At 62.6% G+C, this 27,064-nt stretch overlaps 3 protein-coding genes across 18 annotated transcripts; 1 reads left to right on the top strand and 2 right to left on the bottom strand.

Moving 5' to 3' along the window:
• Positions 1–116: 116 nt before the first annotated feature.
• Positions 117–12,943, bottom strand: SYTL4 (synaptotagmin like 4). 13 transcript variants are annotated; one of them, XM_063345639.1, is made up of 23 exons: positions 12,843–12,943; positions 11,999–12,113; positions 11,676–11,823; positions 11,408–11,597; positions 11,169–11,319; positions 10,965–11,074; positions 9,970–10,127; positions 7,162–7,316; positions 6,808–7,023; positions 6,209–6,318; positions 5,934–6,048; positions 5,664–5,771; positions 5,313–5,436; positions 5,123–5,213; positions 4,841–4,944; positions 4,645–4,731; positions 4,122–4,300; positions 3,818–3,920; positions 2,696–2,857; positions 1,742–1,847; positions 1,274–1,373; positions 550–758; positions 117–411 (listed from the first exon to the last, which is right to left on the bottom strand). In XM_063345639.1, exons 2-23 carry the CDS (start codon positions 12,067–12,069, stop codon positions 269–271), a joined length of 2,940 nt encoding a protein of 979 aa, XP_063201709.1. In that variant the 5' UTR covers positions 12,070–12,113; positions 12,843–12,943; the 3' UTR covers positions 117–268. The 13 variants fall into 13 exon arrangements, with proteins under 13 accessions (XP_063201709.1, XP_063201710.1, XP_063201711.1 ...); XM_063345640.1 differs by having other exon boundaries at positions 12,799–12,929; XM_063345641.1 differs by lacking the exon at positions 11,999–12,113 and having other exon boundaries at positions 12,843–12,929.
• CSTF2 (cleavage stimulation factor subunit 2) lies at positions 12,172–20,491 on the top strand. Of its 3 annotated transcripts, XM_063345652.1 has the most exons (15): positions 12,172–13,064; positions 13,216–13,294; positions 14,413–14,582; positions 14,890–15,026; positions 15,144–15,263; positions 15,365–15,520; positions 15,649–15,772; positions 16,091–16,153; positions 17,451–17,510; positions 18,107–18,248; positions 18,615–18,766; positions 19,042–19,319; positions 19,751–19,876; positions 20,020–20,145; positions 20,277–20,491. In XM_063345652.1, the coding sequence occupies exons 1-14, from the start codon at positions 13,007–13,009 to the stop codon at positions 20,140–20,142; spliced, it is 1,788 nt and encodes a 595-aa protein (XP_063201722.1). In that variant the 5' UTR covers positions 12,172–13,006; the 3' UTR covers positions 20,143–20,145; positions 20,277–20,491. The 3 variants fall into 3 exon arrangements, with proteins under 3 accessions (XP_063201722.1, XP_063201723.1, XP_063201725.1); XM_063345653.1 differs by lacking the exon at positions 17,451–17,510 and having other exon boundaries at positions 12,186–13,064; positions 20,277–20,490; XM_063345655.1 differs by lacking the exons at positions 17,451–17,510; positions 18,107–18,248; positions 18,615–18,766 and having other exon boundaries at positions 12,197–13,064; positions 20,277–20,490.
• A 558-nt stretch (positions 20,492–21,049) lies between these two features.
• Positions 21,050–26,927, bottom strand: NOX1 (NADPH oxidase 1). Of its 2 annotated transcripts, none has more exons than XM_063345758.1 (13): positions 25,929–26,927; positions 24,840–24,935; positions 24,196–24,306; positions 24,019–24,103; positions 23,796–23,941; positions 23,534–23,715; positions 23,160–23,298; positions 22,973–23,065; positions 22,582–22,808; positions 22,340–22,502; positions 22,065–22,211; positions 21,737–21,861; positions 21,050–21,547 (listed from the first exon to the last, which is right to left on the bottom strand). In XM_063345758.1, the coding sequence occupies exons 1-13, from the start codon at positions 25,971–25,973 to the stop codon at positions 21,421–21,423; spliced, it is 1,686 nt and encodes a 561-aa protein (XP_063201828.1). In that variant the 5' UTR covers positions 25,974–26,927; the 3' UTR covers positions 21,050–21,420. The 2 variants fall into 2 exon arrangements, 1 of the variants encoding a protein (XP_063201828.1); XR_010072441.1 differs by having other exon boundaries at positions 21,412–21,547; positions 22,314–22,502.
• Positions 26,928–27,064: the final 137 nt, after the last annotated feature.

Raw genomic sequence — 27,064 nt, 5'->3', positions numbered from 1 at the left:
GGGGGGAAGAAGGGAGGGTCCAGAAGGACTCCAGTTCAGCCTGAAATTTGGTGCAGAGCCTAAGACAAAGGAAAACCCTTTAAACAAAGCTAGGCCAAGACGACTTTCTGGCCAAGCCTGTTTCAAGAGAGTCATGTTTATTAAAGTATAAGCAAAATAAAATAAAATAAAATAAGCAGGTGTGGCAGCCTTGCAGAGCCACGCAGAGAGTGCGGCTCCCGAGCAGCGCTGCTGGCCCTCGGCCAAGTCACGCTGCCAGGGCTGCAGCCTACGGCCGCAGCTTGGCCATGGTGGAGCGGAGCTGGAGCGTCCCCTCCGCCCAGGAGCCCGGGTACTGACGCATCTTCTGCCACAGGTTCAGCTCCTCACCCGTGGAGTCCATCCAGTCCACAGCCTGCCCATTGCTCATGCCTGGGAGAAAGGAAGGAGAGGGGCAGAAGTCACCACGGGGCAGCCTCCTACCTGCAGCGAGGCAGCCCCAAGCCAGCCTGCTTGTCCCCAAGGGCTTGCTGGGACCCCAGGGCTTGCTGGGACCCCAGGGCTCCTCACCATTTCCCACCCCCAGGCGGACACCCCCAAGGAAGTCGTTGCTGGACAGTGGCTCCCGGTCCCAGACCGTCAGCTCCAGGCAGATGTGCTGCAGGTCCTCGGGGTTGATGTCGTTGTAGACAAAGGTGTGGTTGTAATGAGGGTTCAGGGTCTTCTTCACCACGGGCGTCTTCCTCTTGGAGGCTTTGTTTTTGTGCGGCAGGAGGTAGCTGGGGGAAGCAACCCCTTGGGTTAGCAGCGTGTATTCAACTGCCATCCGCCCCAGGGGCTGGGGCACCTCAACACTCCAGAACCTGGTCTGGAGCCCCACTTTCCCTGACATGGCCCAGGAAGAGCCACAATGGTCTGCTAAGGGTTAGGTCTCTGCCCCGACTCCTGAAAAGCTGCTCAGCAGACTGCAGGTGGTCTAAGGCGAGGAGAGGGCAAGGACCGCAGCCTGCTTGCCCCAAGCCATGCTGCCCAGTGGTTCGGGGACCTCTGGGAAGACAATTGGACAGCAGCTGGAGCCATGCCCTGCATGCAGCCTCCCACTGCGACCTCTCAGCCGTCCGAAACGTGTTTGCCACCAGGAGCATCTCATCTCCAGGCAGAGACGGGCAGGCAGTGACCTTCAGGGTACCAACACAGGCAGCGGAGGGCAGTTAGTGCAGAGACACATCCCTCCCCAGGGCGGCTCTGGGATGCAGCCAGGGGGGACAGTCCCCCACCTGGGACACACACTCACCCCTTGACAAAGCTGTCGGAGGTCCCCCCGGATTTGGCAGCCGTGAGGTTCTTGGCTTCTTTGATCCAGACCTGGAGCTCACCGCCTTCCCCCATTTTGCCTGGGAAAAACGCAACACAGCAAGAATTAATCAACCTTAATTTCTACCACTGCTAACTTCTGGAAAGGTCCTGCTGAACAGCTTTCACAGCAGAGGCAGGTACAGATCCCCAGTTGGTATCTCCTCCTTCCTCCCGTCCCAGCCCTGCCTACTGAGGTTACAGCAGACAATTGCTCCACGTGGGTCCAGCACCAGGAAAGCACTGGGACCACTTGGCCAGCCTGAGGACAGATGGGTCTGCCCAGACCCAGAGCAGCCCTGCAGGTGCTGCAGAAGAGAAGGCTGCAGTGGCACCACCCAGACCCAGCTCTCACGTCCACAAGCAGGTCCTGCAGGCTACACAGAGATCCTGGAGCTCCAGCACTCACCCTTCCTGCCATTCCCGGCCCCAGGGTGCTTGGAAGATGGGATGTACTTCATGGAGACAACCAGTTCCCCCTTGTACTGGTGAAGACCAGCAGCATCCGCCCCAATCTGCAAAGCAACAAGACTTATCAAGCACTGCTAGTGTGTATCAAACACCGCTTGGCCAAAGTGGACATGGTGATGGCCTGGTCTAGACACAGCACCTCCCCGTGCTGGGCCAAAGGGCTTGGCTTCTCCTGGAGCTGGTCTAGCCAGCACAGATGCCTGCAGAACCTCCCCAGCATCACTAGGTCAGACTCAGACCGGCTCCTTTGGGATCCCACTTTCGCTCAATCACTTCCCTTAGGAAACGCTGTTTAGGGGTCTCCACAAGCTGCTCGAGCCCCAGTAACACCGAGGGCTGAGCCCGCAGTACAAGCTAGCCGAGGGACCCAGACTCTTCAGTCCAGCAGCAGCATCTGCTGTTGCCATCAAGCTGCACAAAGGCCCTTGCTGCACGGCTCTACAGCCCACAGCAGGACGTCCTAGCCAATTTCCCCCATTTGTTCCGCTGAATTTGGCTCCAATTCCTCCCAGCCGGGAGCTGGGAAGACCTGTGCTCTTGGAGCAATCGAGCAAGTAGAATGAAAATACCTGATGGGGCAGAGGAATGTCCTGCTGCGTCCCATAGGGAACTTACTGACGAGGAATAGGGACGATAGGCTCAAGGCAGAAAATCTACCTTTTTTTTTGTCATTTTTTTGTTGTCTTTTTTTTTTTTTTTTTTTTTTTACTACGACAGCACTGCTATCTGCTGCTGGGGCTTCATTTTTCCAAAGATTTGACTTGGCACAAGCCTTTTGGCAGCTCTCGGCTGATGTCTCCGTGCCCCTCTGCCCATGAGGGCCACCCCCGGAGACAGGGACAGGCGAGGGAGGCTGCTGGGGGCTGTGGGGCCGGGGTGGCAGGGCCAGCACCTTGCCGTGCAGGGGCAGAAACTCCTCCAGGTGGCTCTCGAAGTTCCAGGCATCCAGCGGGACCTCCACCTCCCCCAGGAAGGTGTTGCGGCCAAAGCGATCATGGTGCCAGACCGAGAACTGCAGCGTCCTCGCAAGCAGCAGGGACTTGTTAATCTCATACTAGGAAGAGAGACAGAAAACCACCGGTGAGCAGGCAGCGCCAGGCGGGGGACAGGCTTGGCATGCACTATCCGCCACAGCACTCGAGCAGGAGAGGAGGCAGGTCTGAGGAGCAATGGATGCATGCAGGAGACGCTTTGTCTCCCTTTCCAAGCCTGATGAAACCTCAAAGCCCCGGGGCAGTGGTGCAGGAGCCCGTGCTCTCCAGGCAAAGTGGTCCTTGGAGCCTGCACGGAGCCAGGACTAGGACTCATGGCATCCGGCCACCCCACCCCATCCCACCACAAGCGAAGCTCTGCCAGCTCACTGAGCCTCAGGTGGTCAGAGCGAGAGAGCTCAGCAAACCCGGGGCTGCGGCAGCCTGGAAACACAACCACAGTTCCCACTTCCCTCCTCTCCGGAGAGCGCCTGGCCTCAGCCATGTGCTGCCGGGCTCAGGACGGAGCCAGCCCTTCCCACCACCTGATGGTGGCCACAGTGGGGACTGTGAAGGGCAGTGCCAAGTGCTTCTGCCCTGGGGCCCAGAACCACCTTATCTCTGCCTCTGCAGCCATGCTGCCCACCCTCGTGCCAGTGTACCCTGCCTGCAGTGGCCCAGGAGCCTTCTCCACAGAAAGCCATGTCCAGGGTAAGCAGAAGCTTACCTGTAAGCTTCTGCTCTGGGGGATGCCACAGGAGGCAGGAACACAGGCTGTGTGTGACACACGTTCACATCTGCAGCTGTGCACCCCGCCACAGCAGCCAGGGCTTGACACCACAGCCACCCCAGGGCAGCGACCCAGCCTGGGAGGGGGTTTTTCCAGCTTGTAGGGTGCAGCGCCCGGACATGCGGCCTCTGCAGAGCTCTGAGCCCTCAGGGCTCAGAGCCCATCCCGCCCTCAGTTTGTTCTAGCAGCATCCCCAGGGCCGAGCGTCTGCCCAGCTTCACAGCGGGGCTGCACCCCACCCCAGCCCCCTTACCTTCAGCAGCTCATTGTACAGGGGGTTGACGGTGTTGCGTTTGATGGTCGTCTTGCGTTTCCCTTGCCGGGATTTGTCAGGCAGGAGGTAGGTCTTCACGTACCTGAAGGGAGGAGCAGGCAGCGTTTCACCAATCTCCCCACAACTAGCCCCCCCACACACCCCAAGCCCCCCAGGGCAAGCCCAGACCTCCTGCCTCACCAAGACCCCCCACTTACAGCTCCCCATCTCTGGTGGGCACCCCACAACCCAGCTGAGCACCACCAGCAGTGCCACCGGCCATCGCCCCCCCGCCAGCTCTCACGGGTTGGAGCGCTTCTTGCCCTCGTCCCCGTAGGCCAGCTGGCGACACTCCTTCACGTGAATGAACAAGGTCTGCGTCTTCTGCTCGTAGCTCAGGGAGAAGGAGATTCCCCCGGTGACCGCCACGTTGCCAAAGTCACCGGCCTCGCTGTAAATGCTGACCATGCTCCCCAGCGTGCTCTGGAAGACACGGGAGGGCTGAGCAAGGGGAACATCACTCGAGGTCCCTCTTCATCCTCAGCGAGGCTACTACTCCCTGTGCCTCCTCTGCACAGCCCCTCTTACCCGCTCCGTGGCTGGGGATGGCCGCCCAGCACCTCCCACCCACATGCGGACTCCCTGGAAGAGAGCTGGGGCTCCACTTTTCGATGCCCTTCAAGGGGAGGAAGCTCCCTTGCCCCAAGCTCTTTTCCCTGCACCCCAGGAGCTTCCCCCCCACCTCCCTCCCACCCAACCCATCGGCGCTGCCCTCCTCCATCATTTCTTCCTGCGGAGCAGAGCACGGCCGCACCGCGGGGACTCACCGAAGAGGTGCCGCTGCGCATGCTGCCCCGGGCCACCCTCTGCCGATGGATCTCCACCAGGTTATCGATGTCCTCCTCCTCCTCCTCCTGCAAAGAGAGGGACAAGCTGCCTTCGTGGGGGGCAGCAGGGCACGGCCAGCCAGGTAGATGGCTCCTCCACCTGGTAGCCAGCTCTGCAGCATGCCGAGGGTCTCACCAGCTCTGTGTTGAGGCCAGGGACTGACTTGCTCCTGTCCCCCAATGAGCCACCTTCCCCTACGAAGTCCTCCGGGCGCAGGTCGATCACCGACTTGGTATAGTCTGCACGAGAGATGATGGCATGGTGCAGGACTGGTGGAGTCCCGCTGCTCCCTTGCTGCACGGGGCTGCCCCAGCCTCTCCCGTCTGCACCGAGAGCCCACCACAGCCTAGGGAGAAGCAGCCACCCACCCCCTGACGTGTCAGCACCCAAAGACTCCTGCATCCATGCAGCTCTCACCCGCAGGCCTCACCACCCGCCGGGGATTCTTCTTGAATATTGTTTCATGCTCGTCGACCAAGGCGCTGCTGTGTCTTCCCATGGTGGCATCCTGGGGAGGAAGGGTCCCTTCAGAGGAGTGGGCACCCCATGGGGCTCCCAGCCCTGTGCCCCAGGCCAGGGCTGAGCCCACCAGAGCAGCGGCACGCACCCGTCCGTCGGAGAGCTGGTTCTTGGAGCGGAGAGGGAGGGTCAGGCTGGAGGCAGCGGGTCCTGCTGGCACAGCAACCTGTTTTCCATCTCTGAGAGGGGCAGCTCTCCCCAAGGAGTTACTCCTGCAGGAGACACAGAAAGGTCTGTCCCACGGAGAGCAAGCGCTGTCTCTCCACAAGCTTCCCAGAGCACCCAACCCTAGGGAGCAGAGGACCTGCCTGCCCAGGGACAGGTTTCAGCCCAGCAGAGCCAGCCTCCCCCTCACTAGACCAAGAAAAATGCATTTGAGATGAAGGTCCTCATCCTCTGCCAAGCCAGCCTTTCCAAGGAGCCCCAGGGAGCCCCTCACCTGCCCCTCGTGCCACCAGGACTAGATCTGTAGCCATCCAGGCTCATGTTTTCCATGGACTCTGTGTCACTTTTGCCATCCCGAGGGTCTGAGGCATCCGGAAACAAACTGCAGACAAACAAAACCACAGGTATGTCCTGTTTGGCGAGGAGGAACAGTTTGAGAGAGAGCTTCTGCGCCACCAATGATCCAAGCAGGGCGGCAGCGTCCCTCCCGTCCCCGCAGAAGAGAGCTGGCACACAAAGCAGAGGGGACGGCAAGGATCCTCACCTGGGCCCCTCCCGGGGTGCTGGGGGGCTTTGCTGCTGGGCTGTGGAGGAGCTTTTGGGCTCGCCAAGCTGAGCTTTCTGGAGGAGGGTTTGTCCCACGGTCTCTCTTTTGGTGGCTGGAAGGAGAGAGGCGTCAGGAGGACCACTGCTCCGAGCCCGTTGCTGGAGCAGGAGCTGCTCCCAGCCCACTCTGCACTGGGCACAGGAGTGCCAGGGAAAGTTGGAGCATCCTGGAGGGCTGGGCTGCGGGAGAAGGCATCACTACAGCACCCCTACCTGCCGACCTGTATCGCAGGGACAGCCGCACCATGTCACTGCCCAGCCGGTTGGCGAAGCGGTTGACCCTCTGGTCGTAGAACCAGTCGCCCGTCGTCTTCTTCAGTTCGCTGCAGGGCAGGGGGGCAGTGAGGAGCCACGGGGGGCTACTCGCTCTGCCCCACAGCCACCCTCGGTGCTGCCATGGCCAAGGGCAGCACAGGCACCATGGGCACGTTGGGCAGGCGGATGGGCAGAGGCGATGCACTGGGCAGGCAACAGGCCCAGCTACATCTCAAGCAAAACGGGGTTTGTAGGGCACGGGGAGTCAAGAGAGAAGAAATCTGGGGTACTTGAAACACAGGCTGTGAGAGGGACACAGGGGGATGCCAGAGTCAAGTAATGGGGGAAAATGAGCCGGGTGGGCATGAAGAAGACCCAAGAGTAGAGCACAACCCAGTTCTCCATCACCCAACCATGGGTGCCCACCCTAGGAAGTGACAGCAGCCCTGCGTTGGAGAAGACCAGCTGGGCCAGGAAAGGTTGGCCATGGGGCATCAAGAGGAAGGGGACAGAAGGAGCATGCAGAAGGTCCCTGCCACTTGTCCCCAGGTACTCACGCCTCCTTGGAGCAGACTTTGCAGCGCCAGGAGCTATTGGGGCCATAGGAACGGCAGTCCCGACACACGAAGTGGTTGCAGCCCCGGCAGGTGTTGGCTTTGGGGCTGATGCGGCCCAGGCTCTGCTGGCAGCGGGCACACGTCCGCTCACTGTAGCGCTGGCTGCCACGCTTGGCCCCCTTGCGCCGGATCTCCAGCAGCTCGTTCTTCAGCCGTCTGCTTGGACCCCAACACCGGGAGCCGTCAGAGCCACGCTGGAACCCCGTGGGTCCCCACTGCCTGCACCCTCGCCCCTCTGCTTCTAGAGCAAAGCAGGGAAACCAGCACCCTGCCTGGCCCCGGCCGCGTCCTCACCTGATTCTCCTCTCCTCCGCTTTGCGGAGCTCCTCGTCGCGCTGCAGGACCTGAAGGATCAAATCCCTCTCCGCCTCGGACAGGAAGGAGAGATCCACAGCCTCCGACATCGCTCCACCCGGGATCGCTTGCCAGAGGAGCCGGACACGTCCCTGCTGTGGGCAAAGCCAGCCGGTGAAGCGCAGCCACATCACGGGCTTGTAGCCCCGGCTCTGCTGGGTACCCCGTGCCCGCACCCCAGAGCAGCACCGGCCCCCCTCCCCCCCATCCCGGATCACCGCAGCCCAGACACCGCCGCGGCCGGTGCCCCGGGCGCCCGCACCCCTCCCGCCCTGCCCAGGGCACGGCGCGGCTGCGGGCCGGGCTGTCGGCCGCCTGCCAGCCCCGCCGACCTCAGCCGGCTCCCTGGCACCGGGGCTAACGCCCAGCGCCCCCGGGCACCCCCGCGGAGGAGGGAGCCCACAGACGCACCCCGCACTCGGAAAGCTGCCGGTCCCCCCGGGAGCGACGGGAGCCACCGGCGGGCGCTGACAGCCGGACCCCGGGCGACCGAGGCAGCTCCGGAGCGCGACGGAGCCGGGCAGAGCGGCGCTCCCGCAGCCCGGGGGTCGGCAGCCCGCCCGCAGGGTTCCCCCCTCCCCGCCCGGGGCACCGGTGAGCCGGGGGCCGGCTGGCGGCTGGGAGCGGCCGCTGTCGAGCCCAGCGGGACGGACCTTCCTGTCGCCGCGGCCCGGCGTGGAGGCGGCGGGGCGGCCCGCGGGCTCCGCTCTGCCGGGACTCACCCCGTCCGGGGCCGCCGGCACAGGGACGCGCCGGCAGCTCCGCGCCTGACCGGCTCCGGCGGCCCGCGGGACACCGCGTCCCCGTTGCCCCCACCCCCAGCAGCACAGCACAGGAACCTCGCCGATGCCGCCCCCGTCCCCGCCCGGTACCTGCCGCGGCTCCGGCCAGCGCCTCCCGGCAGCAGCTGGGGGGACAAAGGCGGGGGGGGATGTGTGTGGTGCCGCCTCCTTAAAGGGGCCGAACCCTCCACACCTGCGGCACCGACGGGGCGGCCCGGGTGGGAGGCGGCGCCCGCCCCGTCCACCCCCTTCCCGCAGCTCCCGCTCCCAACCCCGCGGGGCTGCTCTCCCCCGGCACGGCTCCGCCCCGGCTCCCCGGGCCGGCCCCCCCCGCAGCGGGAAGGCAGCTCCTCCCAAAGAGCACACAGACGCCGGCACAAAGTCTACAGCCACCCGCGCTCCCGGGGGAGCCCAGCACGGCGGTGGGCGAGGGACCGGGACGCAAGCAGCAGGGGATGGCCCCGCTGCAAGGCTTCGGCCTCTGCCCTCGTCCTTCGTGGGCAGAGATACGGCCCCAGCTCTGCCCACAGCAGGGAAACCATCAGCAGACGTGGCAGGACCAGGCATGGGGCTCACCTCCATGGGAAGGCGGCTTCTCACCACGCAGTGGGAGGCCGGCTGGGAGCAAAGCCAACGTGAGGACGCGGCTCTGCCCACGCTGGCGGCTGCTGACACAGGATGGGGAGAGCCACGGGTCCCAGCCCTGCGGGAGGAGACGGGACACCGACACAGGGGAGAACCCACGGGGACCCAGGGACACCAAAAGGCCAGTGGGACTTCCACCCCGGGCAGGGGGTTTCTCTGCAACAGGGGTACACATGCAAAGCAAGAGGGCTTTGGGCTCGCAGGCAGAGCTGAGGGCAAAGGACACAGACAGAGGCTTTGACCCCCAAGCCCCTCCACCCACTGCCAGGGGACCCGGCCTCCCCAGGCAGGACCCCCACACTTGCACTTGTGTTCGCGTTTTAACTGGACGCCAAGAAGAGGGGTGGGAAACATCCTTATTTCTGCAAAAAGGTAAGAAACCGAGATGAACAGACTCGTTTCCAGTACAATACAAAAGCACGCTAGTAAATATAAGCACAAAGACTGTCCCTGACTCACTGAAACAAAGCCCATCAGGAATCCAAGGTTTATTCAGCCCTGTGGCTCTCTCCTGTGGGAAATGGGGCTGAAAGTGGCACCAAATGTCCAAGATCTGGGCAGCAACAGGCACAGACAGCGGAGGACTCAGGGCACTCTCAGTCCTAGTTCGCTCCATCCTAGGCCATGGGATCTCCCATGGGAGCACATCTTTCAGTGCTCTGGGCACAGGAAGGTACCCAAGAACGAGGCGACGTAAAAGTGCATCCAGAGCGGCAGCAGGCAACAGTAGCATCTCCTGGCCACAGATGATCCAATGCCAGCATTTCATGGGAGCTGGAGCCACGCCAGGGCCCGTGGCCAGCTAGGCAGGCAGCGTTGGCCGGCACTCGAGGTCCAGCACAAGGTGATGCACATGGGGCGCGTAGGACTTCACTGCCTCGATGTGCAGGATGCTGGTGCGCCACGGCTGCCTGTGCAGCTCTGCCAGCAGCCCCTGGATCCGTGCCGCTGTGGCTTCAGCCCACCTCTGCCACTCGGGCCTGATCCTGGCCCCCAGCGTCTCCTTCCCACTGCCCTCCATTGGGCGCTGCACCTCTCCATCAGAGCCGGCTCCCTCTGGAGACCCCTGCTCAGCCTGCAGGAGCGGGGCCTGCCTTGGGGCTGGTGCAGGGGGAGTCTCCACGTTGTGGTGGATATGGAGAACCCCACCCGTGCCCTTCTTCAGCACGCGGCAGGCCACCGGCCAGCCTTCCTCCGAGCTGGGAATCAGCCCCAGGTTCACCCGGTCCGCTACGTCCCGCAGCTCCAGCTGGAAGGAGAGGGGAAGTGAGTAGCATGCTGTGTGGGGCTGGAGGGACCGCGGCTGGTCGTCACTGCTCACCTGCCGGTTGTCCCCGTGGTGGACACGGCAGCGGTCCTGCACGCCATTCAGAGCCAGGTTCCTCCGCAGGGCCTCCACGGCGTGGCTGTTCCACTCGCAGGCGTGGGCGAAGGCAGCCGCTGCGTGAACCAGGTACGGCAGCGTGAAATAGCCGATGCCTGGGGGCAGGAGAGGTGGCAGTGGCTAAGGGCAGGGTCTGGGCACCGATGGGGGTCTGCGCTCCTCCATGGAGGCAGGGCAGGATGCAGATTGCCACCCTGGCTCTCTGCATCCACTTTGCTCCAGGTCGGAACAAGGCCAGATGCTGGGAAAATGGAAATTCACCCCACACACACACACCTCCCCAAAAGCAAAATCTGTCTTGGAAAGTGTTTACAGAGGAGCTTATTTTACCTTTGGTCTTTGGCCATTAGCTCAAGACCTGCCCTGCTCTGCTTCCACTCTGTGCAGAAGTGCCTGACTACCACTTATTTTAATTACTCCAGAGGAGTTTTGTGAGTGCCACATCCTTTCTGTGCGGCACAAATTGGAAGCACTAATTTTCTCAAGCACAAAACAGCGGCTCTCTTGACATGTAAACGCCTGACGTGATCTCCCCCTTTATCTCACAGCACAGGACGCTTCAGTTAGTGCCAGCTTGTCGTGAAAGCACATCAGTACAGGCTCAGGAAATCTACAGGAGCTTTTCAGAAACAATATCAAGGACAAATCTTTTCCATGGATTTAAATGTATCCATGACCAGCACTGGGTACAGAGCAGTGCTCCGCAGAGCCTGAGTGCAAGGTCATCCTGAGAGTGTAAAGGCAACAGGGACGCAGCAGGGACAGCAATGCCAGGTTAGCTGATGGATCACGCACAGAGCAGGAGCTCTACCTGGGTATTTTTCCAGTCCAGGCTGGAAATAACATTTCAAATCCACCTGGATGCCATCAGTACCTGCATCACTGCTCTCTGCCTGCCCTGCCCCGCCAAAGCCCTCCGCCGGCCTTGTTACCTGCGTACAGATCCACCAGGACCTCCCCGGAGCAGGGCAGAGAGGCTACCCGCAGCTTCTCTGTGATGTTGCCCGGTGAGAACATGCACTTGGTCACATCGAACGTGTACCTGGGAGATATCACCAGCCCAATGAGGGCAGCCCCTTCCCCGCACTGGCCGCATCCCCGCCCTGGCCGCATCCTGCGCCACGGCTCCTGCCTACCTGATCCCATTGTCCACGTGCTCCACCCAGCCGTCCTGGCCCAGCAGCAGGGTGACATTGGGGGACCGCATTCCATCCGGCAACACCCGTCCTCTCCTGGCCAGCCGCTGGGCACCCAGAGCCGAAGCGACCGTCTCCCAGAGTGCCGGACCTGGAACACACCCGTCCTGGGAGCTTTGGGAAAGGCCATGGCGGCTCCATGGGCAGGATCTGGGCAGGCAGAACACACTTCCCCTTACCCAGTTTCTCCCATAGCGCAGCCCCGAAGCTGTCCTCGCTCAGCAGGACCAGGTCCCCATGCCGCTGCCAGGTGTGGGGCACGTCACTCTCCAGCTCCTCTGACCAGCTCTCGCCCAGCAGCCGCTGCAGCTCGTCCCGCAGCTTCTGGGCGGGCGTCCGCCGGCGGGCTGCCCTGGAGGGGAGAGGGTCCTGCAGGAGGGATGTGACACGTGGGACTGAGACCCCGCCACCCCACGGCAGGGCTCAGGGCGGGGGATCTCTCCCAACCTGGATCCGGACCAGCCTACAGGGCATCTCCTGGGGCAGCCGCAGCTGGTCAAGCTTCTCCTCCAGCACGGGCAGGGCCACCCGGCCCCCTGGCACCTCCTGCAGCCGGTAGCGCCCATCTAGGAGCTGCCTCTCTTCCAGATGCTCCCTGCAAGGCCAGAACATGTTCAGGCCCTCCCCAGCCCACCCAGCCACAAGGAAGAAAGCCCCTCTGGGGTGCGGGGCTGGCCCTCTGAGCTCTCCTCCCTGCCAGACCTGCCTGCGCCCTGCCTGCACCCTGCTGGAGCAGCTGCAGGCCTCCCGTTCCCCCATCACAGGCTCACCTGAGGCGCTGGGCAAACTGCAGCTCCGTGGCCAGCGCAGGGACAGGGATGGGGACATCCCTTGCCTCCATCCCGTGGACAGAGGGACGTCACCATCTAGCAGGGACCCAGCCGCCTGCCAGGTGGGCACAAGGTGTCAGGCTTACAAGGGACAGGAGGGAGCCGGGGCCAGTGGGGGTCCCTGGCACCGCCAAGCTGGAGGCATCAGAGCCCTGGCTGCCCTGGCACTGCCATGGGGTGACCAGGGAGGTGGGGTACCCTGGGGGATGGGGTGGCTGGAGGATGGGGTCCCCTGGGGGATTGGAGTGCCCTTCGCGGGGGAGACACCCTAGGGGCTGGGGTGTCCTGGGGGACTGTGGTGCCCTGGGGGGGGTACTCTGGGTGATAGGGTGTCCTGAGGGGGACCGGGGTACTCTGGGGTGGTGGCTGGGGTACTCCACAGAATGGGGTGCCTGCCAATAGGGTACCCCAATGGATGGGATGCTTGAGTGGTGGGGTGCTCTAGAGGTGGGGTATCCCAGTGGATGGGAGTCCCGGGAGAATGGGGTACTCTGGGGATACCGTACTCTGTGGAACGGGGTGCCCGGCAATGGGGTACCCCAGGGGATGGGGTGCCCCGGGGGGTTAGGAGGATGGGGCGCCCGGAGGAATGGGGTACCCTATAGGAGCGGGGTGCCCGGCGGTGGGGGGTGGGATACGCAGAGCATTGTGCCTCAGGGCCGGTGCTCGGGACCGCACCCCTGAGGCCGCGGCAGCCGACATCCCCTGCCCGTCTGTGCCGGGAAGGGCTCCCCAAGTACCCAGCACGCCCGCCCGGCTGTCCCGCTGCTCTCCTCGCTCCTACCGAGCGCGGCCCGCAGGCTACCACGGCGCAGGCCCCTGTTTCCCGCCGGAGCGTCTTCTCCACCGCGCCGCCGCCATGTTTGTTGTGGGCGCGGGCGGAAGCGGAAGCGGGGGGAGCGGCGTGGGGTGAGGGACCGGAAGCGGCCGCGAGGCCCGGGCGGCGGGATGGCGGGGCTGTCGGTGCGGGACCCCGCCGTGGACCGCTCCCTGCGCTCCGTCTTCGGTGAGCGCCGCGGGATCGGGACGGCAGGGGAACGGGAGTGGGGACGGGGACGGGCGGGCCGGCCGGCCAGATCCTCCCCGCCGTGGGGGGCTGGTGTCCGCGCAGCCGTCGGGCGCCGCGCTGACCGGCGGGCGCTGTCTCTCTTCCACAGTGGGGAACATCCCGTACGAAGCCACCGAGGAGCAGCTGAAGGACATTTTCTCTGAGGTTGGGCCCGTGGTGAGCTTTAGGTGAGAAGGGACTGGAGCGTCTCTCTGCTGAGGAAAGGCTGAGAGCCCCGGGGCTGTTCAGCCTGGAGAAGGGGGGGCAGAAAGGGGATCTCATCAATGCTCAGCAATAGTTAAGGCTCTTCTCAGAGACTTAGCTCTTCTCTTCCCTCTGGAACACGGGAAATTCCATCTCAACATGAGGAAAAGCTTCTTTCCTTTGAGGGTGCCAGAGCTATGGATCAGGCTGCCCAGAGAGGTGGTGGAGCCTCCACTGGAGATATTCCAGACCCACCTGGACACGTTCCTGTCCATCCTGCTGTGGGTGACCCTGCTTTGGTAGGGGGTTGGACTAGATGATTTCCAAAGGTCCCTTCCAACCCCGACCACTCTGTGATTCTGTAGTGGCTGCCAGCCTCCCCGGTTCCGCGGGGCAGCACGGAAGAGCCTTGCCCTGAGCCCTGCAGGTGGCATGGGGCCGTGCAGGGCCGTGCTGTGGCAGGGCCAGCCTTCTGCCGGGCAGTGCCGAGCAGGGCGGTTTCTGGAGGGGTTTGTGAGGCTGTGGTAGCTCTCCTGGGGGTGCAGGCACTGAGGTGGCCTGGAGATGTAGAGTGTAATAGGCTGAGCCTGAATATGGGCAGGCTGCACCAGGCTGGAGGCAGGTGCCCTGCCATGGCATGGAGTTGGGGTGTGTAAGTCCTCGGGTTCTGATCAGGCTCTGTGCAGAGAGCTGGGGGTGCGGAGCACTCCCACCCCAGTGGCTCTGCAGGGATGTTTTCCTGAGCTGGCAGCAGGCTTCAGAGAGCTCTCAGTTAAGGGCTTGGGAGCTGCAGGAGCAGCCAGTCCAGTCCTGTGTCCCCAAGAGATGCCTTTGTGGGGACACAGGAAGCACAGCGCTTGTGCTGGTGGCCTTCCTGGACACCAGAGCTCTGGGAATACCCATCAGCCTGGGTCCAGGAGACCTTTTGGCTCAGGCTTAAGGCTGGTTGTTGCGTGCCTTTATCTGACCCTGGTGCCTTCACTCCGCTCCTCTGTTGTGTCCCCCAATATCCCCCTCCTGAGCAATAGGGAGCTGTGGGCACTGCACGCTGCTCAATGCCTGCACTGCCCTCAGCAGTGGTGGTTCTCTCCTCGCTGTGCAGGCTGGTGTATGACAGGGAGACAGGAAAACCAAAGGGCTATGGCTTCTGTGAGTACCAAGACCAGGAGACGGCCCTCAGTGCCATGCGGAACCTGAATGGGCGAGAATTCAGTGGGAGAGCCCTGCGCGTTGACAATGCGGCCAGCGAGAAGAACAAGGAGGAGCTGAAGAGTGAGTCTGCATTTTGTGGTGGAGACCGCACTAATGTTGTGCTGGGCCCAACCTTTTCAGCCTTACAAAGCCTGCCTCTTCTGTGAGGTTGGCAAGGTGGAAACCTTGCAGAGCTGACCTGCTCCAAGTGATATAGCGAGTAGTTTTGCAGGGGGATACATGGGTTCAGCTCTGTGTTTTCTCTCCCATATGATCTCCCTTTTTTACTGTCTCCCTTTCTCTGTAATGGCGTGGTGCTTCCCATCTGATGAGCCCATTAAAAATGGCCAGTTCACATTGGTGTGCAAGGTCACAAACTCTGTTGCAGGCTTGGGTACAGGTGCACCCATCATAGAGTCACCCTATGGGGACCCTGTCAATCCTGAAGATGCCCCTGAATCCATCAGCCGTGCAGTAGCCAGCCTGCCCCCTGAGCAGATGTTTGAGCTGATGAAGCAGATGAAGGTGAGTGTAGCAGAGAGCTGTACTCTCTCCATAAGCACAGCTTCTACCACTGCTGCCCTTGTTCTCGCAGCCCCTGTTGCGCCTTGCCAGAGCTCTGATCTGTGTGTTTCTTCTCAGCTGTGTGTCCAGAACAGCCCCCAGGAAGCCAGGAACATGCTGCTCCAGAACCCCCAGCTTGCTTACGCCCTGCTGCAGGCCCAGGTGGTCATGAGGATCGTTGACCCGGAGATCGCGCTGGTTTGTCCCTTGCTGCCTCATCGGGGGTCGGTAGGATATCGGTGGTAGCCTGTTGTGGAGGAGGGTGGAAAAGAACTCCTTTCTCCTTCTTCTGTCCCTAGAAAATCCTGCATCGCCAGACCAGTGTTCCTCCTCTGATCCCAGGCAACCAGCAGCCAGTGCCAGGGCCAGGGCCTGGGCCGGGACCAGGGCCTGGGCCAGGGCCAAATGCCCAGCTGAACCCGCAGAATACCCCCTCGTCCCAGCCGCAGCCCATAGTAAGAGCAGACGTGACGGACGTGCTGTGCACAGGAGAGATGGGCATTGCTGGTTCCAGCTCTTCCAGCTGGGGCATGCATGCCTGGGCGACGGGGCTTCCCTGAGGTCTGGTTTCTCTCCTGGATAGGGTGGGATGCACGTAAATGGTGCTCCTCCGCTGATGCAGCCGCCCATGCAGGGAGGAGTGCCGGCCCCAGGACAGATGGCAGCCCCTGTGCAGGGCCCGGGCCCTGGCCCCATGGCTCCAGGAGGTGAGTGCTTGGGTTTCGGATAAACGGTGCCATGGGTCTGTGTGTCCTGCAGACAGTCCCCCTCTACCTTCCCCCTAAAACCAGAGGGCCTGGCCCTGTGAGAGCATGCATAGTCCCATACTGTGTGTCGTGGTTGTGGCTGCTGCCAGCAGCAGTCCAGAAAGTTGGCTTATCTCTGTGAGGGACCAACACCAAGAAAATAAACTTCTAGATGCTACCCCAGGAGCTGGGAGGGGGGAGGTATTTGGGGCTAAGGGAATCGGTTAGTGGTGCAGGGATGGCCAAGGAGGGATCTGATCTCTGCCTGTTCCCCCTCAGGTGGGATGCAGCCACAGGTTGGGATTCCGGGCGGAGGGCCTGTCCCCTTGGAGCGTGGACAAGGTAAAACAGACATGGGTTAGTGCTGTGTGTCATGTGAGCCTCGCTCCAGCAGGGGCCCAGGCCATGGCGGTGAGCAGTGCTGTGCCAAGAGCCCCTGCCAGCTACCTGGAGCCTTGCCATCCTTGGATCCGGGGCAGCTCCTGCAGCGCTGAGCTGTGCCTGGGTTTGTTCGCTTAGGCGCAAGGTTGTGGTAGCAGCTCTCCTGCTTCCAGGGCCTCAGCCCATGCACCGGTTTGCTCCCAGCTTGTTCTGCGCCGTGTCGTGCAGACGTGACCTGGAAGTTGGGAGAGCTGCCAGTCCCCGCAGAGCCCCACCGGGCGGGACATGCCTGTTGTCCATCTCTCTGTGAGCCCCTCTCTGTCCCTGTGCTTGTGCGAGCAGGCAGAGCTTGCTTTTCTCTGGTACCTGTCCTGCTCCTTTGCTGCCTGGGTGTTGGGAAGCAGCTTGTGCCGCGGCCGCCTCTGCCAGCGCTCCCTGCGCTGTGCCCGGCAGAGGGAGCTGGGCCTTCGCTTTTTGCTTGTGACAGTGAGTTGGAGGCTTGGCAGGGAATTTCCCAATGAGTGATGGCTTGGCTTTCCTTCCGCAGGCACGGTCTGTACGGCCCAGCCCCGGAGCCGGATTCCTTACGGTTCACATGTTGCGTAGCCGCCCGTCAAGCCGTGCACCCCGAAACCGGGGTTAGCACAACCAAGGCATTCCTGTTCTCCCAGTAATAAGGCACGCAGGCAGTTGACACCTCTATGGCCTTGAGTCGTATTGTAGGCCGTGTACCAGAAACATGGCAAACCTGTTTTGAGATCCTCTGGTCTTAGGTACTTAGGGGCAGCTGACTCTCATTTTCTTTGGGGTGGGCACCGTCTTCCTGAGAGCAAGCTGGCAGTTCTTGGCACCCGGAAGGTTTTGGAGAGCAGACAGAAAGCTGGCACTGGGGAGTGCCGTGGGAAGCTGCCGGCAGGGGCGGAAGCAGAAGCTGACTGGCTGTGCATTGTGGGGCGCAGCGTGGCCCCACAGAATGCCAGTTCTCTTAGCAGGATATCCTCCTGCCCCACACATTCACGTGGTGAGCGAGGGAAGGGCCACGCCAAGCTGGCTGTCGTGCCACAGCAGAGGTGGCATTAATGGAAGAGGTTGATAAAGCCAGACCTGCAGCAGGCAGCGTCTTCTCCATAGGTTTTCCGGGGGACTTCAGGGGAGTGGAGGTGATCCTGCAGGCAGCACTATCCCGAAGGCTGAGTGCATGTGTGCATACACTATTTACGTGTCTGCTCTTCTCCCTCTTTTCCTGCTGCTTGCCCAGGGAACCTGCAGCTCTCGCCCGTGGGACCTGCCAGGCCTGCGTCTATCGAACGCGTTCAAGGTATCCCGGCACCCGCCAGCTCCCTTCTCCCATGGAGCTTGTTGTGGAGTGTACAGAGAGCGGATTTCACCACACTGTGCTCAGGGATGGGGACTGGCCTATCACCCTGTAGCCTGGCAGGGTTAGGAGGAGGCAGGATTTCCTCTGGGGCCAGAGGAGGGAACAGGCTAGCGCCGTACACAGAGAGCCACCAGTGGAAAAGGAGAGTGGGCTCAGAGAGGACCTTTGCCCCCTTTGATACCTTGCTACCAGGAGTCTTCCAGGTCTTGCTTTGCTCCTGGCCCCACGTCAGCAGGGGGGTGATGCCCACACTTGTAGAGATCGCCACGGGGGCACCCACGCTTGGTTTGGCCACCTGGTGCCGTAAGGAGCCTGAGATAGAGCCAGAGAGGGAAAGAGAGGGATAAAATCAGCATCCAGGGAAGGGGCTTCAGTGCGCTCTGGCCTTGCACAAGGGGCTGTTGCCCCCGGCGGTCAGCACGGCTCACCTGCCTGCGCGCCGGGGAGCAGCGAGTGCCTCGAGGGCGCTGGGGGACAGTCTCAGCATGGCTCTGGTCATGCAGATCCTCACGATCTCTTGTGTGTCTCCCTGGCAGTGCCCATGCCAGACCCGAGGGCCCCTATGCAGCGTGGACCTCTACCTGCTAGTGGCCCGCCGCCCCGAGGCCTTTTGGGAGATGCCCCGAATGACCCTCGCGGAGGGACCCTGCTCTCAGTCACTGGAGAAGTGGAGCCCAGGTGAGGGGAGAGGGAAGGAGAGGAGCCCTTGGCACTGTCCCCTGCCCAAGGGTGACCTCTCGCTGAGGACAGGGATGGCACCAGCCTTCCGGGAGTCACCGCTGCCTGGTCGGAGGCCCTTGTGCTGCCGACTGCGGGGGCCAGCCCGTTTTCCCGGGGATGGGGCATCCCCGGTGTGATGGCAGCAGCCCTGTGGCTTGGGGCCGACAGCACCCGTCCCTGTGCCAGCCTCCCCCTCCTCCCCCTGCGGCCGGCTTCGGGGGCAATCCCAGCGCTCTGCCCAGACCGTGCCAAGCCAGCGTCTGATTCACACTCTCTCGCTTTTTCTCCTCCTCCTGCTTTGCTCTCCTCGTCTCTCTGCGTCAGAGGTTACCTTGGGCCGCCCCACCAGGGAGCCCCTATGCACCATATGCCTGGTCATGACAGCCGTGGCCCCCCCCATGAGATGAGGGGGGGACCCATGGGAGAACCCCGACCACTGATGGGAGAGCCACGGGGGCCCTTGATGGATGCTCGAGGTGAGAGAGGGGGCATGAAATAGTGGGTGGCTTAAAGCGTGCAGACAAGAAGTCAGAGTGGAGCCCGCTGCCCCGACACGAGGCGTAGGAAAGGGGTTTGGGCAGTGAAACAGCTGACCCAGGGCAAGGGACTTCCTCCAGGGATGTCCCTTCTGCCCTGAGCTCTGCACGTTCTGGGCGTTTGTTAGTCCCCAGGCAAAGGCGGCAGCGCGCTTGCTGCCATGCTCCCTGCCGCACTGCTCCCTTCAACACCTTGCCTTGTCTTTCCCCTGCAGTCGGAAGAGATCCCCGAGGGCTGGAGCCACGAGGATTGGAGCCGCGAGGGCTGGAGCCCCGGGTGATGGAGGCGCGAGCCCTGGAGGCACGAGGCCTGGAGCCACGGGTCCTGGAGCCGCGGGTGCTGGAAGCCAGGGCCATGGAGGCCAGGGTCATGGAGCCCCGGGGCCTGGAGCCTCGAGGGCCTGGTCCCAACCCGCGTGGCCCCATGCCTGGTGGGATACAGGGTCCAGGGCCACTTAACATGGGAGCCAGTGGCCCGCAGGGGCCCCGCCAGGTACACGGACAACCTCTGCTCAGTTGAGCACTGATGGTGTCTTGTAGATTTGGGATGGGTGAGGGGGGCGATCGCCTCCTGCAGCAGGCAGAGAGGGGAGGGTGTCCCGCAGTGCCTCCGAGAAGCACAAGGCTGGGTCAGTGGCTCTGAGGGGTTTGGGGCACCTGTCCCATCTCCCCAAGCACTGGCTGTCTGCTGGGGACGAGACAAGACTCAGGCCTCTCTCCACCTCTTCCTGAAGCACAGGAAGGCGTGCAGGAGGTGGAGGGAGAGGAGAGCATGTAAAATGCATGGTAACCTGTCTCTCTCCGTGCTCGGGAGTCTTCAGGCTGTCTGAGGGCATCCATCTGATCATCTGCTTTTACATTCCTGTATCTCTGTGGCTGAGTCCAGAGACCCCTTGGTCCTTAACCCTTCTCTCATGCCTGCAGGTTCCTAACATGGCAGGGGCAGGCATGCAGGGAGGAGGCATTCCTGGGGCAGGGGTCCAAGGAGCTGGTCAGCCCGGAGGCTTTAGCCCTGGACAGAGCCAGGTCACCCCCCAGGATCATGAGAAGGTGAGTGGAGAAAAGGGAAAGGGCAGGACAACGGGAGCAGCGCTTCCTACGTGCCTTACTGTGGCGAGGACAGCCCCTTCCTGGCTCCGGTAACCATGGCTGCTCTGGCAGGGCAGGTCTCTGATTCTCCCCTCTCCCCACAGGCAGCCCTGATCATGCAGGTTCTGCAGCTGACGGCAGACCAGATCGCCATGCTGCCCCCGGAGCAACGGCAGAGCATCCTGATCCTGAAGGAGCAAATCCAGAAGTCCACGGGGGCACCCTGACAGGTGATGTCCTTAACCCAGCCTTGGCCTGTGCCTTCTCCCCTTCAGTAAATTGCAGAGCTGGTCAGGATGGGGCTCTGCCCTGCTTTTCCTCTCCGTGCCGGGGCTCACTCTCCTCCCCTTCCTCCTCACAGGCGCGTGGTGGAGGTGCCGATGCCTGCACAGAGGAGACGCTCCGTGGCAGCTGCTTCCCGTTGCTGTCTGAGTTGATGCTGCGTTTTGGGAGAGGTTTCTCCTCCCCGCCCTCAACAACGTTTTCCCCTCTCATTCATCCTTTTTTTCTGTGTGTATATTTTATGATGTTTGAAGTAAAGTGGGAGGAGGGTTTGAGTAAAGCCACGTCTCCGCCTGGCTTGGTTGGTCTCGTGGAGGCCGGAGTGGGACTGTTGGGTTCTGGCTTTTGGCTAGTCCAAACCGCTCGCCTTCCTCCCATCTCCCCAGCACCAGGGCAAGGTCTGCTCGTGGGATTTTGTGCCATGCTGTGTCACAGCTGTTCACAGGGGCGTAAGGGAAGGGCAGGACAGAGAGCTCGGCTTTCTGTTCCTGCCGACCGGGTGGGAAGGGCTCCGTATCCGATTGCTGTATCGCTTACCAGCCTGCTCGGTGGGGCTGCTTTTTCCCCCTCTTCTCTGCATACGCTTTAGCAGAATTTGCTGCCCTTGTGTGAGCCACGTTTGAAGTCAGCCTGCGTGCTGGTTAGTGCCTGGCAGGTGGTGCAGCCTGGCTCTGGGCGGTGGCAGCGAGCCCCCGCACCTTACCGCGCACCCCAGCAGGTTTAAAATTAACCAGGCTTTTTATTGCAGCCCTACAAGGGAGTGAAGAGAGGGCTCCCTTCGCACCTGCACAGAACTGAGTCGCCACCACAGCTTTTATTGCAAAGGAAAGCAAGTTTAATTTACCCAAAGGACTCTTTAAACCCAGAGGGGTACATTTAGCCCCCAGTGCCTGCTCGGCGTCTTTGTGTCCCGTCCCATGGTTCTGCCCAGCCCGCTGGGCGCTCCTGCTGCTCCAGCAGCATCGTCATAGCTTCTCAACCGGGGGAACGTGTGGAGCTGCAGGCCCGCTCCCCCCCACGACGAACCCTTGTAGACCGGGTCGAGAAGGCAGCAGTCTTTGAACCTGGAGTTTCTCATGGAGAAGGAGTAACTTGCTGTGTCTTGCCCGGCTTCGGTGCGTGCATTCTGCAGCAGCTGCTTATCCCTGGCCATGCTCTGGCATGGGGGGGTGAGGTGAGGCTGGCAGGGTCCCTGCCCTCCAGGCTCCCAACCTGGCTGCCGCTTAAAAGTTCTCCTTGTTGAAGTAGAATTTGACCTTCCTGGGGTCCAGGCTGGAGTGCTGGTGGCAAGACTTCTGCAGGCTCTTTGCCAAGGGCCCCGGCCCGCACAGGAACACGCCGACCACCGACCTGCGCGCAGCACAGGGGCTGTCAGCGCCCAGCGGACGGCTCACGGATAAAGGGATTTAAGAGCTTTTTGGGGTCCCTGCAACCTGCAGGGGATGAGCACACTCCTCCTAAAGCCAGCACTACCCCGTGCTGGGTGCCGGGGAAGAGGGGGTCCCTCCCGGCACCCTGAACCCCCTGCCCGGCTCTCACCTGGGGTGGGCTGCAGCCACCGCCGCAAACTCGCTGTTCCACATGGGCCTGCCAAAGATGGTTTTGTGCCTGAGGCCTGTCACCGTGTCCGTAGCGGTGTCGAAGTGGAGTGCCACGTTGTTGGCCTGGGCAGAGCAGGGACGGTGAGGACCCCCGCTACCACCTGTGAGCCCACCTCCAGGCCCTCACCCCAGAGGAGCACCCACCACAGCTGCCCACCAAACACCGCTCCTTGCCTTTCTGCCTGCAAGCTCGCCCTGCCTCTCCTGCCCAACTCGGCCACCCTGTGCGTCCCCCTTGCAGTCATGCCTGCCCGTGGCCAACTCACGATGCTGTTGTTCCAGCCAGTGAGGAAAAGCCGGTAGGTGAGAAAGTCTGCCTTGCCCGACTCGGCCATCTTCTGCTCCAGCGAGGCAAGCAGGTCGTTGAACCAGGCGAAGGCTCCCGTCTCCCGGCAGATCCAGTAGAAGTAGATCTGGGATGCGGGGGGAAGAGGGGTTAATTAAGGTGGGGTAGGGCAGGAGGGGCGGAAGGGTGCAACATCAAGGATGGGGAAGCCCAGCATGGAGAAACCCACCGCTGGTCCCATGGGACACCCCACACCTTCTTGGTCTTGAGGATCTGGTCAGCCTGCTGGAACTTGTACCAGATGGACTTCAGGATGGAGGCGAAGGGGGTGACGCCAATGCCTGCTCCCACCAGCATGGCCACCTCGTACTGGAACACATCTTCGCTGGCTGTGCCGAAGGGGCCGTCCACCTTGATCCTGGCCAAGGGAGGGGCCGGGTAAGAGGTATGGCCTCCCCAAATCCCCGGGGGGGCCATTCAGGCACTCCCCAGCCTACCTGGGCATCTGCTGCTGGAAGGTGTCGATGAGACGCCCCGTCCAGTCGCCGGCATCCCGGATGTGGATGGAGAAGAAGTCCTCCTCGGGCGCCGAGGTGAGGGTGAAGGGATGCCACTCCAGCAGGGAGATGTCGGGGCAGTTGACGAAGATGTACTGCCCCACCTCCATGTGGAAGCCCTTCTTCTGCATCTGCAGCTCCAGAACGTGGCCAGGGTGCATGACCACCTGCAGTGCAGGGACAGGGCTTAGTGCCCAGTTCCCATCCCTTGGCGAGGGGCTTCGGCAGCAGCCCCTGCCCACCTCCCCACAGCCACCCGGGCAAGGAGCTGCGGCACCGGTGTCTGTGAGAGAAGGAGCCAGCAGTAGGCGTGGGCTCTTGCGCCACCCACCTTGGTGACAACCACCTTCTGCCACCCACGCCAGACCCGGAGGATCCGCTCGAAGATGTAGAGGAGGAAAGGGGCCAGAACCCACTTCCAGGACTGTGGGGAAGGAGGAGAGCAAAGGGTTGGGGGGAGCTGGTGCTGGAGCATCCCAAGGGCGAGGGAAGGGCTTTTTCCCCCGCGGCTGTCCCACCTCGGCCGGGATGCTCCCGAACTCAGGGTCTTTGCAGCAGTCGTGGCTGCAGTCCTCGTCCTTTTGCGTGAGATACTGGGCGCAGCGGTGGGGGTGCACCTCCTCCATGCTCTTCTCCGTCTGCCCGCGCACCAGCCCGCTGTGGGGAGGTGATGGGTGAGCCCTGGGGCCGGCTCTTGCCTCCCTGAACGGGGCTGAACTGCGCTTCATGGGGCCAGCTGGGCTAGCCAGCCCCGGGAATGGAGAGCCCCCAGCCCCAGTGAACCTCCTCCAGGGCTGCACCGCTCCCCTGGGGCAGGCAGGGCTGTCCCATCGGGGGTCTGCGGCCATTGCCCCTTGCTATCCCACCTTCGGGGAGGAGTGAGGAGCCTTACGCGATGCCATGGATGACGAGGCCGGCAAAGTAGACGAGGAAGAGGTGGTGTGTGTACCAGAAGACCTCAAAGTAGTTCCTGCGGATGAACTCGGTGGAGGACGTGACCATGAGGATGAGCGCCAGTGTGATGATGACCCCCGTCAGGCCCGGGATGGTGGTGAAGGCCACGTACTCAACGGTCTGCAGGGGCGGCGGGGTGGGTTAGGGTGGGCAGGGGATGGGGGATGGCCGGAGGGCTGGGGGCCAGGGCCAGCGCTCACCGTCTGGTTGGAGTGGATGGGGTTCAGCCACTTGTTGCTGCCATGCAGGTGCATCTTGGAGAGGACGGCGGGGAGGCTGCCGTCGGTGGCTTGCTGGCTGTGGTTGTAGCGCTCCAGGTTGAAGAGGTGGGCAATGGTGTGCACGGCTGGGCAGGGGACAGGCAGTCACTCACCCGGCCGCCTCCCGGTCCCCACTGTGCCCCAGCCCGGTGCAGGGCGGTACCTGTGAAGAGGGCCAGCGCGTAGGCTACCAGCTTGTGGAAGGTGAGGTTATGGTCCAGCTGCTTCCGCAGCGTCCGCCGGCAGCACTGCGGGGAGAGGCGTCGTCGTCAGGGCAGGGATGGGGATGGGGATAGGGACAGGGATGGCCGCTCTGGCTGTGCCACCACGGGACACTCACCGAGCAGGTCCCGCGGAGAAAGGAGAGGAGGTTGCGGCAGACGGGCAGCAGGATCAGCATGCTGTTGAAGTTGAGGCACTTGGCCGATGCCCGGGCCCACGCCAAGGCGGACTGGGGAGAGGGCAGAGGGTGAGCAGCGCTGTCCCCTGCCACAGACAGGCACATGTGCCTGCAGCCATGCTGTCCCCCACGTCTCTGCCCAGCGTGGTGCGGTGCTGGGACGGGATGGGGCTAAGGGATGCTGGGCTGGGACTGAGTGATGCTGAGCTGGGACCGGGGCTGTGGGATGCTGGATTGGGTGCTGGGAGGGAGCGATGCTGGGCTGGGGACTGGGAGGAAGCGACGCTGAACCAGGAGAGGAGGACTGGGAGGGGGTGATGCTGAACTGGGCTGGGGACTGGGAGGGAGTGATGCTGAGCCAGGAGAGGAGGGGGACTGGGAGGGAGTGATGCTGAGCTACAGTGAGGTAATGCTGGGCTGGGACAGGACAGGGACCAGCACGTAGCAATGCCGGGCTGGGGACTAAGACGGAGCGATGGTGGGCTGCAAGAGGGCAGGACAAGGAAGGGATGTGGGGTGCTGCAGCCCCCACCCCACTGAAGGAGGGCTCTGAGGGGCACATGTGCCGAGGGGAAGAACCTTACCCCGAGGATGGCCCTGGTGTAGAAATACCGCTCATCCCAGTCAAAGAACAGAAAATAGTACGTGAAGAGGAAGATGTTGATGCCCAGCCAGGCTGCCTGCGGGGGAAAGCCATGGCTTCGCGAGAGACCCCGACCCGGGACCCCCCCTTACCCCACAGCCCTCAGGGGTGGGTGCAGCCGGGGGGGCGTCAGAGCAGCGCATCCCCTCCTGCTTCCCTATGAGCTGCAGCGGTGCGCACGGGGCTGGGACCCGGGGCCAAAGGTGGGGAGGGGCGTGGGAGTCTTGCAAAATAGCTGTCTTGTCACCCACATCCCTGTGCATCACCCACGCACGAGGAAGGAGGAAAGGCGGACGCACGGCAGAAGGGCAGAGTCGGGGGGTGCTCGGGGCTGAGCCGGGGAGACTCCGGGAGGAGGAAATTTCCCAGGGAGATGGTTCACGCCGTCCCACCGTACAGCCATCCCCTGCCTAACCCTGCTGTACCCCACGATGGCTCCTCTCACAGCCACTGATTATTTATTTTTTTCAGGGCTCCCAAAACCACTCTGCCTTGCATTTGGTTTTTTTTGTTGTTGTTGTATTTTGGGTTTTTTTTTTTTAAAGTAATTTATAAAATGAAAATAACCCAACTTTCCACCAACCCCCATTTTCCCACGCATTTGCAGCTCCTCAATCCTCGCCGAGCCCCCGGTGTGGTGCCGGCCGGGCGAGCCCCATTACACCGGCGATGCCGCAGCATGGCACCAGCACATGGTCCCCACGGTGCAGGTCCTCACCCTGGCGCGGGCCCTACGGGGGCCTCCTGCTCTCAGGTGGGGAGACGAGGCACTGGGATGCTCCCGGCCAAAAGTGGTGGCATTTTTAATTTTTGTACTAGGGCCCCCCACCTCCTTTCCTTTGAGTCATGTTTTCCTCAAGTTTTCTGAACGCCCCCAGGGATTTGGAGGTTGGCTGAGCACAGGGGCTCCTTAGCCATCCCTACAGCCCAGCCCCAGGACAGCCCATCACCCCCTATTTTTCCCCACAATCCCCTTAGAGCCGTGCGCCCCCATAACCCGCCGCATCCCCCCCCAGCCCTGCACACTCACCAGGACGGCAGCCGAGAACCAGTGGTTGACCAGCCAGTTGCCCATGGTGCGACGTGCCCGTGCCCGCCTGCCCGCGCTCGCCGTTTTTATGGAGACGGCAGGCGGTGTGGCAGCCCCGGCTGCGGGAACGGCACCGCCGGGGACTTTCCCCCGAGAAGCCTTTGAGGAAATGCTTGGCGGTTTCAAAGGCCACCTTCCAGGAAGGCAGGGCTGACCCCATCGGCCAGCCCCAAAAACCAGCCTCCCGCGCCGTCCCGGCACACGTGGCCCCTCGATGAGGGGTCCCCCCAGCTCCACAGCTGGGCACTGCAGGGGGGATGCTGTGTCTCTTGGTTTTTTGCAATATTTGGGGACAAAAATGGGCTTTTTTTTTTTAAGGTAGGAATTTCCTGGTGGGAGGAGGTCACGGAGGGTCCATCCTGCACCTGGCTCAGCAGATGTGCTGTTCCCCGGTCGCCCTTGCCAGCCTTCCCTGCCCCTGTTCTACCAGAAAACTAAAGGAGGAGGAGCATCCCAGGGGTAGGCACTGCACCGGTACCAGGATCCAGCCCAGGGATCCACTCCAGGGCAGGTGAATTCAGACTGAGCACCTCCATGGGCACCCAGCACCCTCCAAACCGACGCAGAAATGGTTTCTGGGGCAGTGGGGGTGGGGTGTCACACTCCAGGTTTGGGATGAGGAGCCCTGGGTGCCATCAGCATCCCCATCGCTGTGCCAGCTGCCCTTCCTCCCCTGCCTGCCCTCGGCTGCAGGGTCCCCAGCTCTGGGGTGCCCGGCGCTGCAGCACCCACCGCTCCAGCTGGGAACAGCAGCCGGTGCCGGGGCTTCCGGCCTGGAGGAACAGGTTGGGCAGGATTGCTCCTTGCCTGCCAGGCTGCTCCTGGCCCGCAGCCATGGCCGTGCTGGCGGAGGCGGGGGATGAGGCCGGCCCCCATCTCATGCTCCGGCATCTTATTGTCTCCATGGCGGGGCTCCCCCACAATCCCCGCTTCCCGCCGGTGCAGTCCCGGGTGGGTGCCCACCAGCAGCAGGGCTACGTGGGCAGCGGGTGTGGGCACCCACCCACCCCCCCGCACCAGCCCTGGCGGGATGGGACTGTCCCCACCCTCCGTGTGAGTCACCCTCTGCCCGTCAC

This window comes from Chroicocephalus ridibundus, chromosome 9, assembly GCF_963924245.1.
Source record: "Chroicocephalus ridibundus chromosome 9, bChrRid1.1, whole genome shotgun sequence".
Taxonomy (NCBI): domain Eukaryota; kingdom Metazoa; phylum Chordata; class Aves; order Charadriiformes; family Laridae; genus Chroicocephalus; species Chroicocephalus ridibundus.
Note: the sequence above shows the minus strand (reverse complement) of the source record. Positions and strands in the feature narration are given on the sequence as shown.

Bases quoted from the DNA above. Each gene is read 5' to 3' on its own strand.
- SYTL4 (XM_063345639.1), bottom strand. From the start codon at position 12,069: ATGGAGGCAAGGGATGTCCCCATCCCTGTCCCTGCGCTGGCCACGGAG. The intron at 11,824-11,998 runs GTGAGCCTGTGA...CTGGCCTTGCAG, and splicing joins CAGTTTGCCCAGCGCCTCAG to GGAGCATCTGGAAGAGAGGC. The intron at 5,214-5,312 runs GTGCGTGCCGCT...CTTCCTCCCCAG, and splicing joins ACCAGCTCTCCGACGGACGG to GATGCCACCATGGGAAGACA.
- CSTF2 (XM_063345652.1), top strand. From the start codon at position 13,007: ATGGCGGGGCTGTCGGTGCGGGACCCCGCCGTGGACCGCTCCCTGCGC. The intron at 15,027-15,143 runs GTGAGTGTAGCA...GTTTCTTCTCAG, and splicing joins AGCTGATGAAGCAGATGAAG to CTGTGTGTCCAGAACAGCCC. The intron at 17,511-18,106 runs GTATCCCGGCAC...TCTCCCTGGCAG, and splicing joins GTCTATCGAACGCGTTCAAG to TGCCCATGCCAGACCCGAGG.
- NOX1 (XM_063345758.1), bottom strand. From the start codon at position 25,973: ATGGGCAACTGGCTGGTCAACCACTGGTTCTCGGCTGCCGTCCTG. The intron at 23,942-24,018 runs GTACCGCCCTGC...TCCCCTGCCCAG, and splicing joins CGCGCTGGCCCTCTTCACAG to CCGTGCACACCATTGCCCAC. The intron at 21,862-22,064 runs GTGAGTTGGCCA...TGCTCTGCCCAG, and splicing joins CTGGCTGGAACAACAGCATC to GCCAACAACGTGGCACTCCA.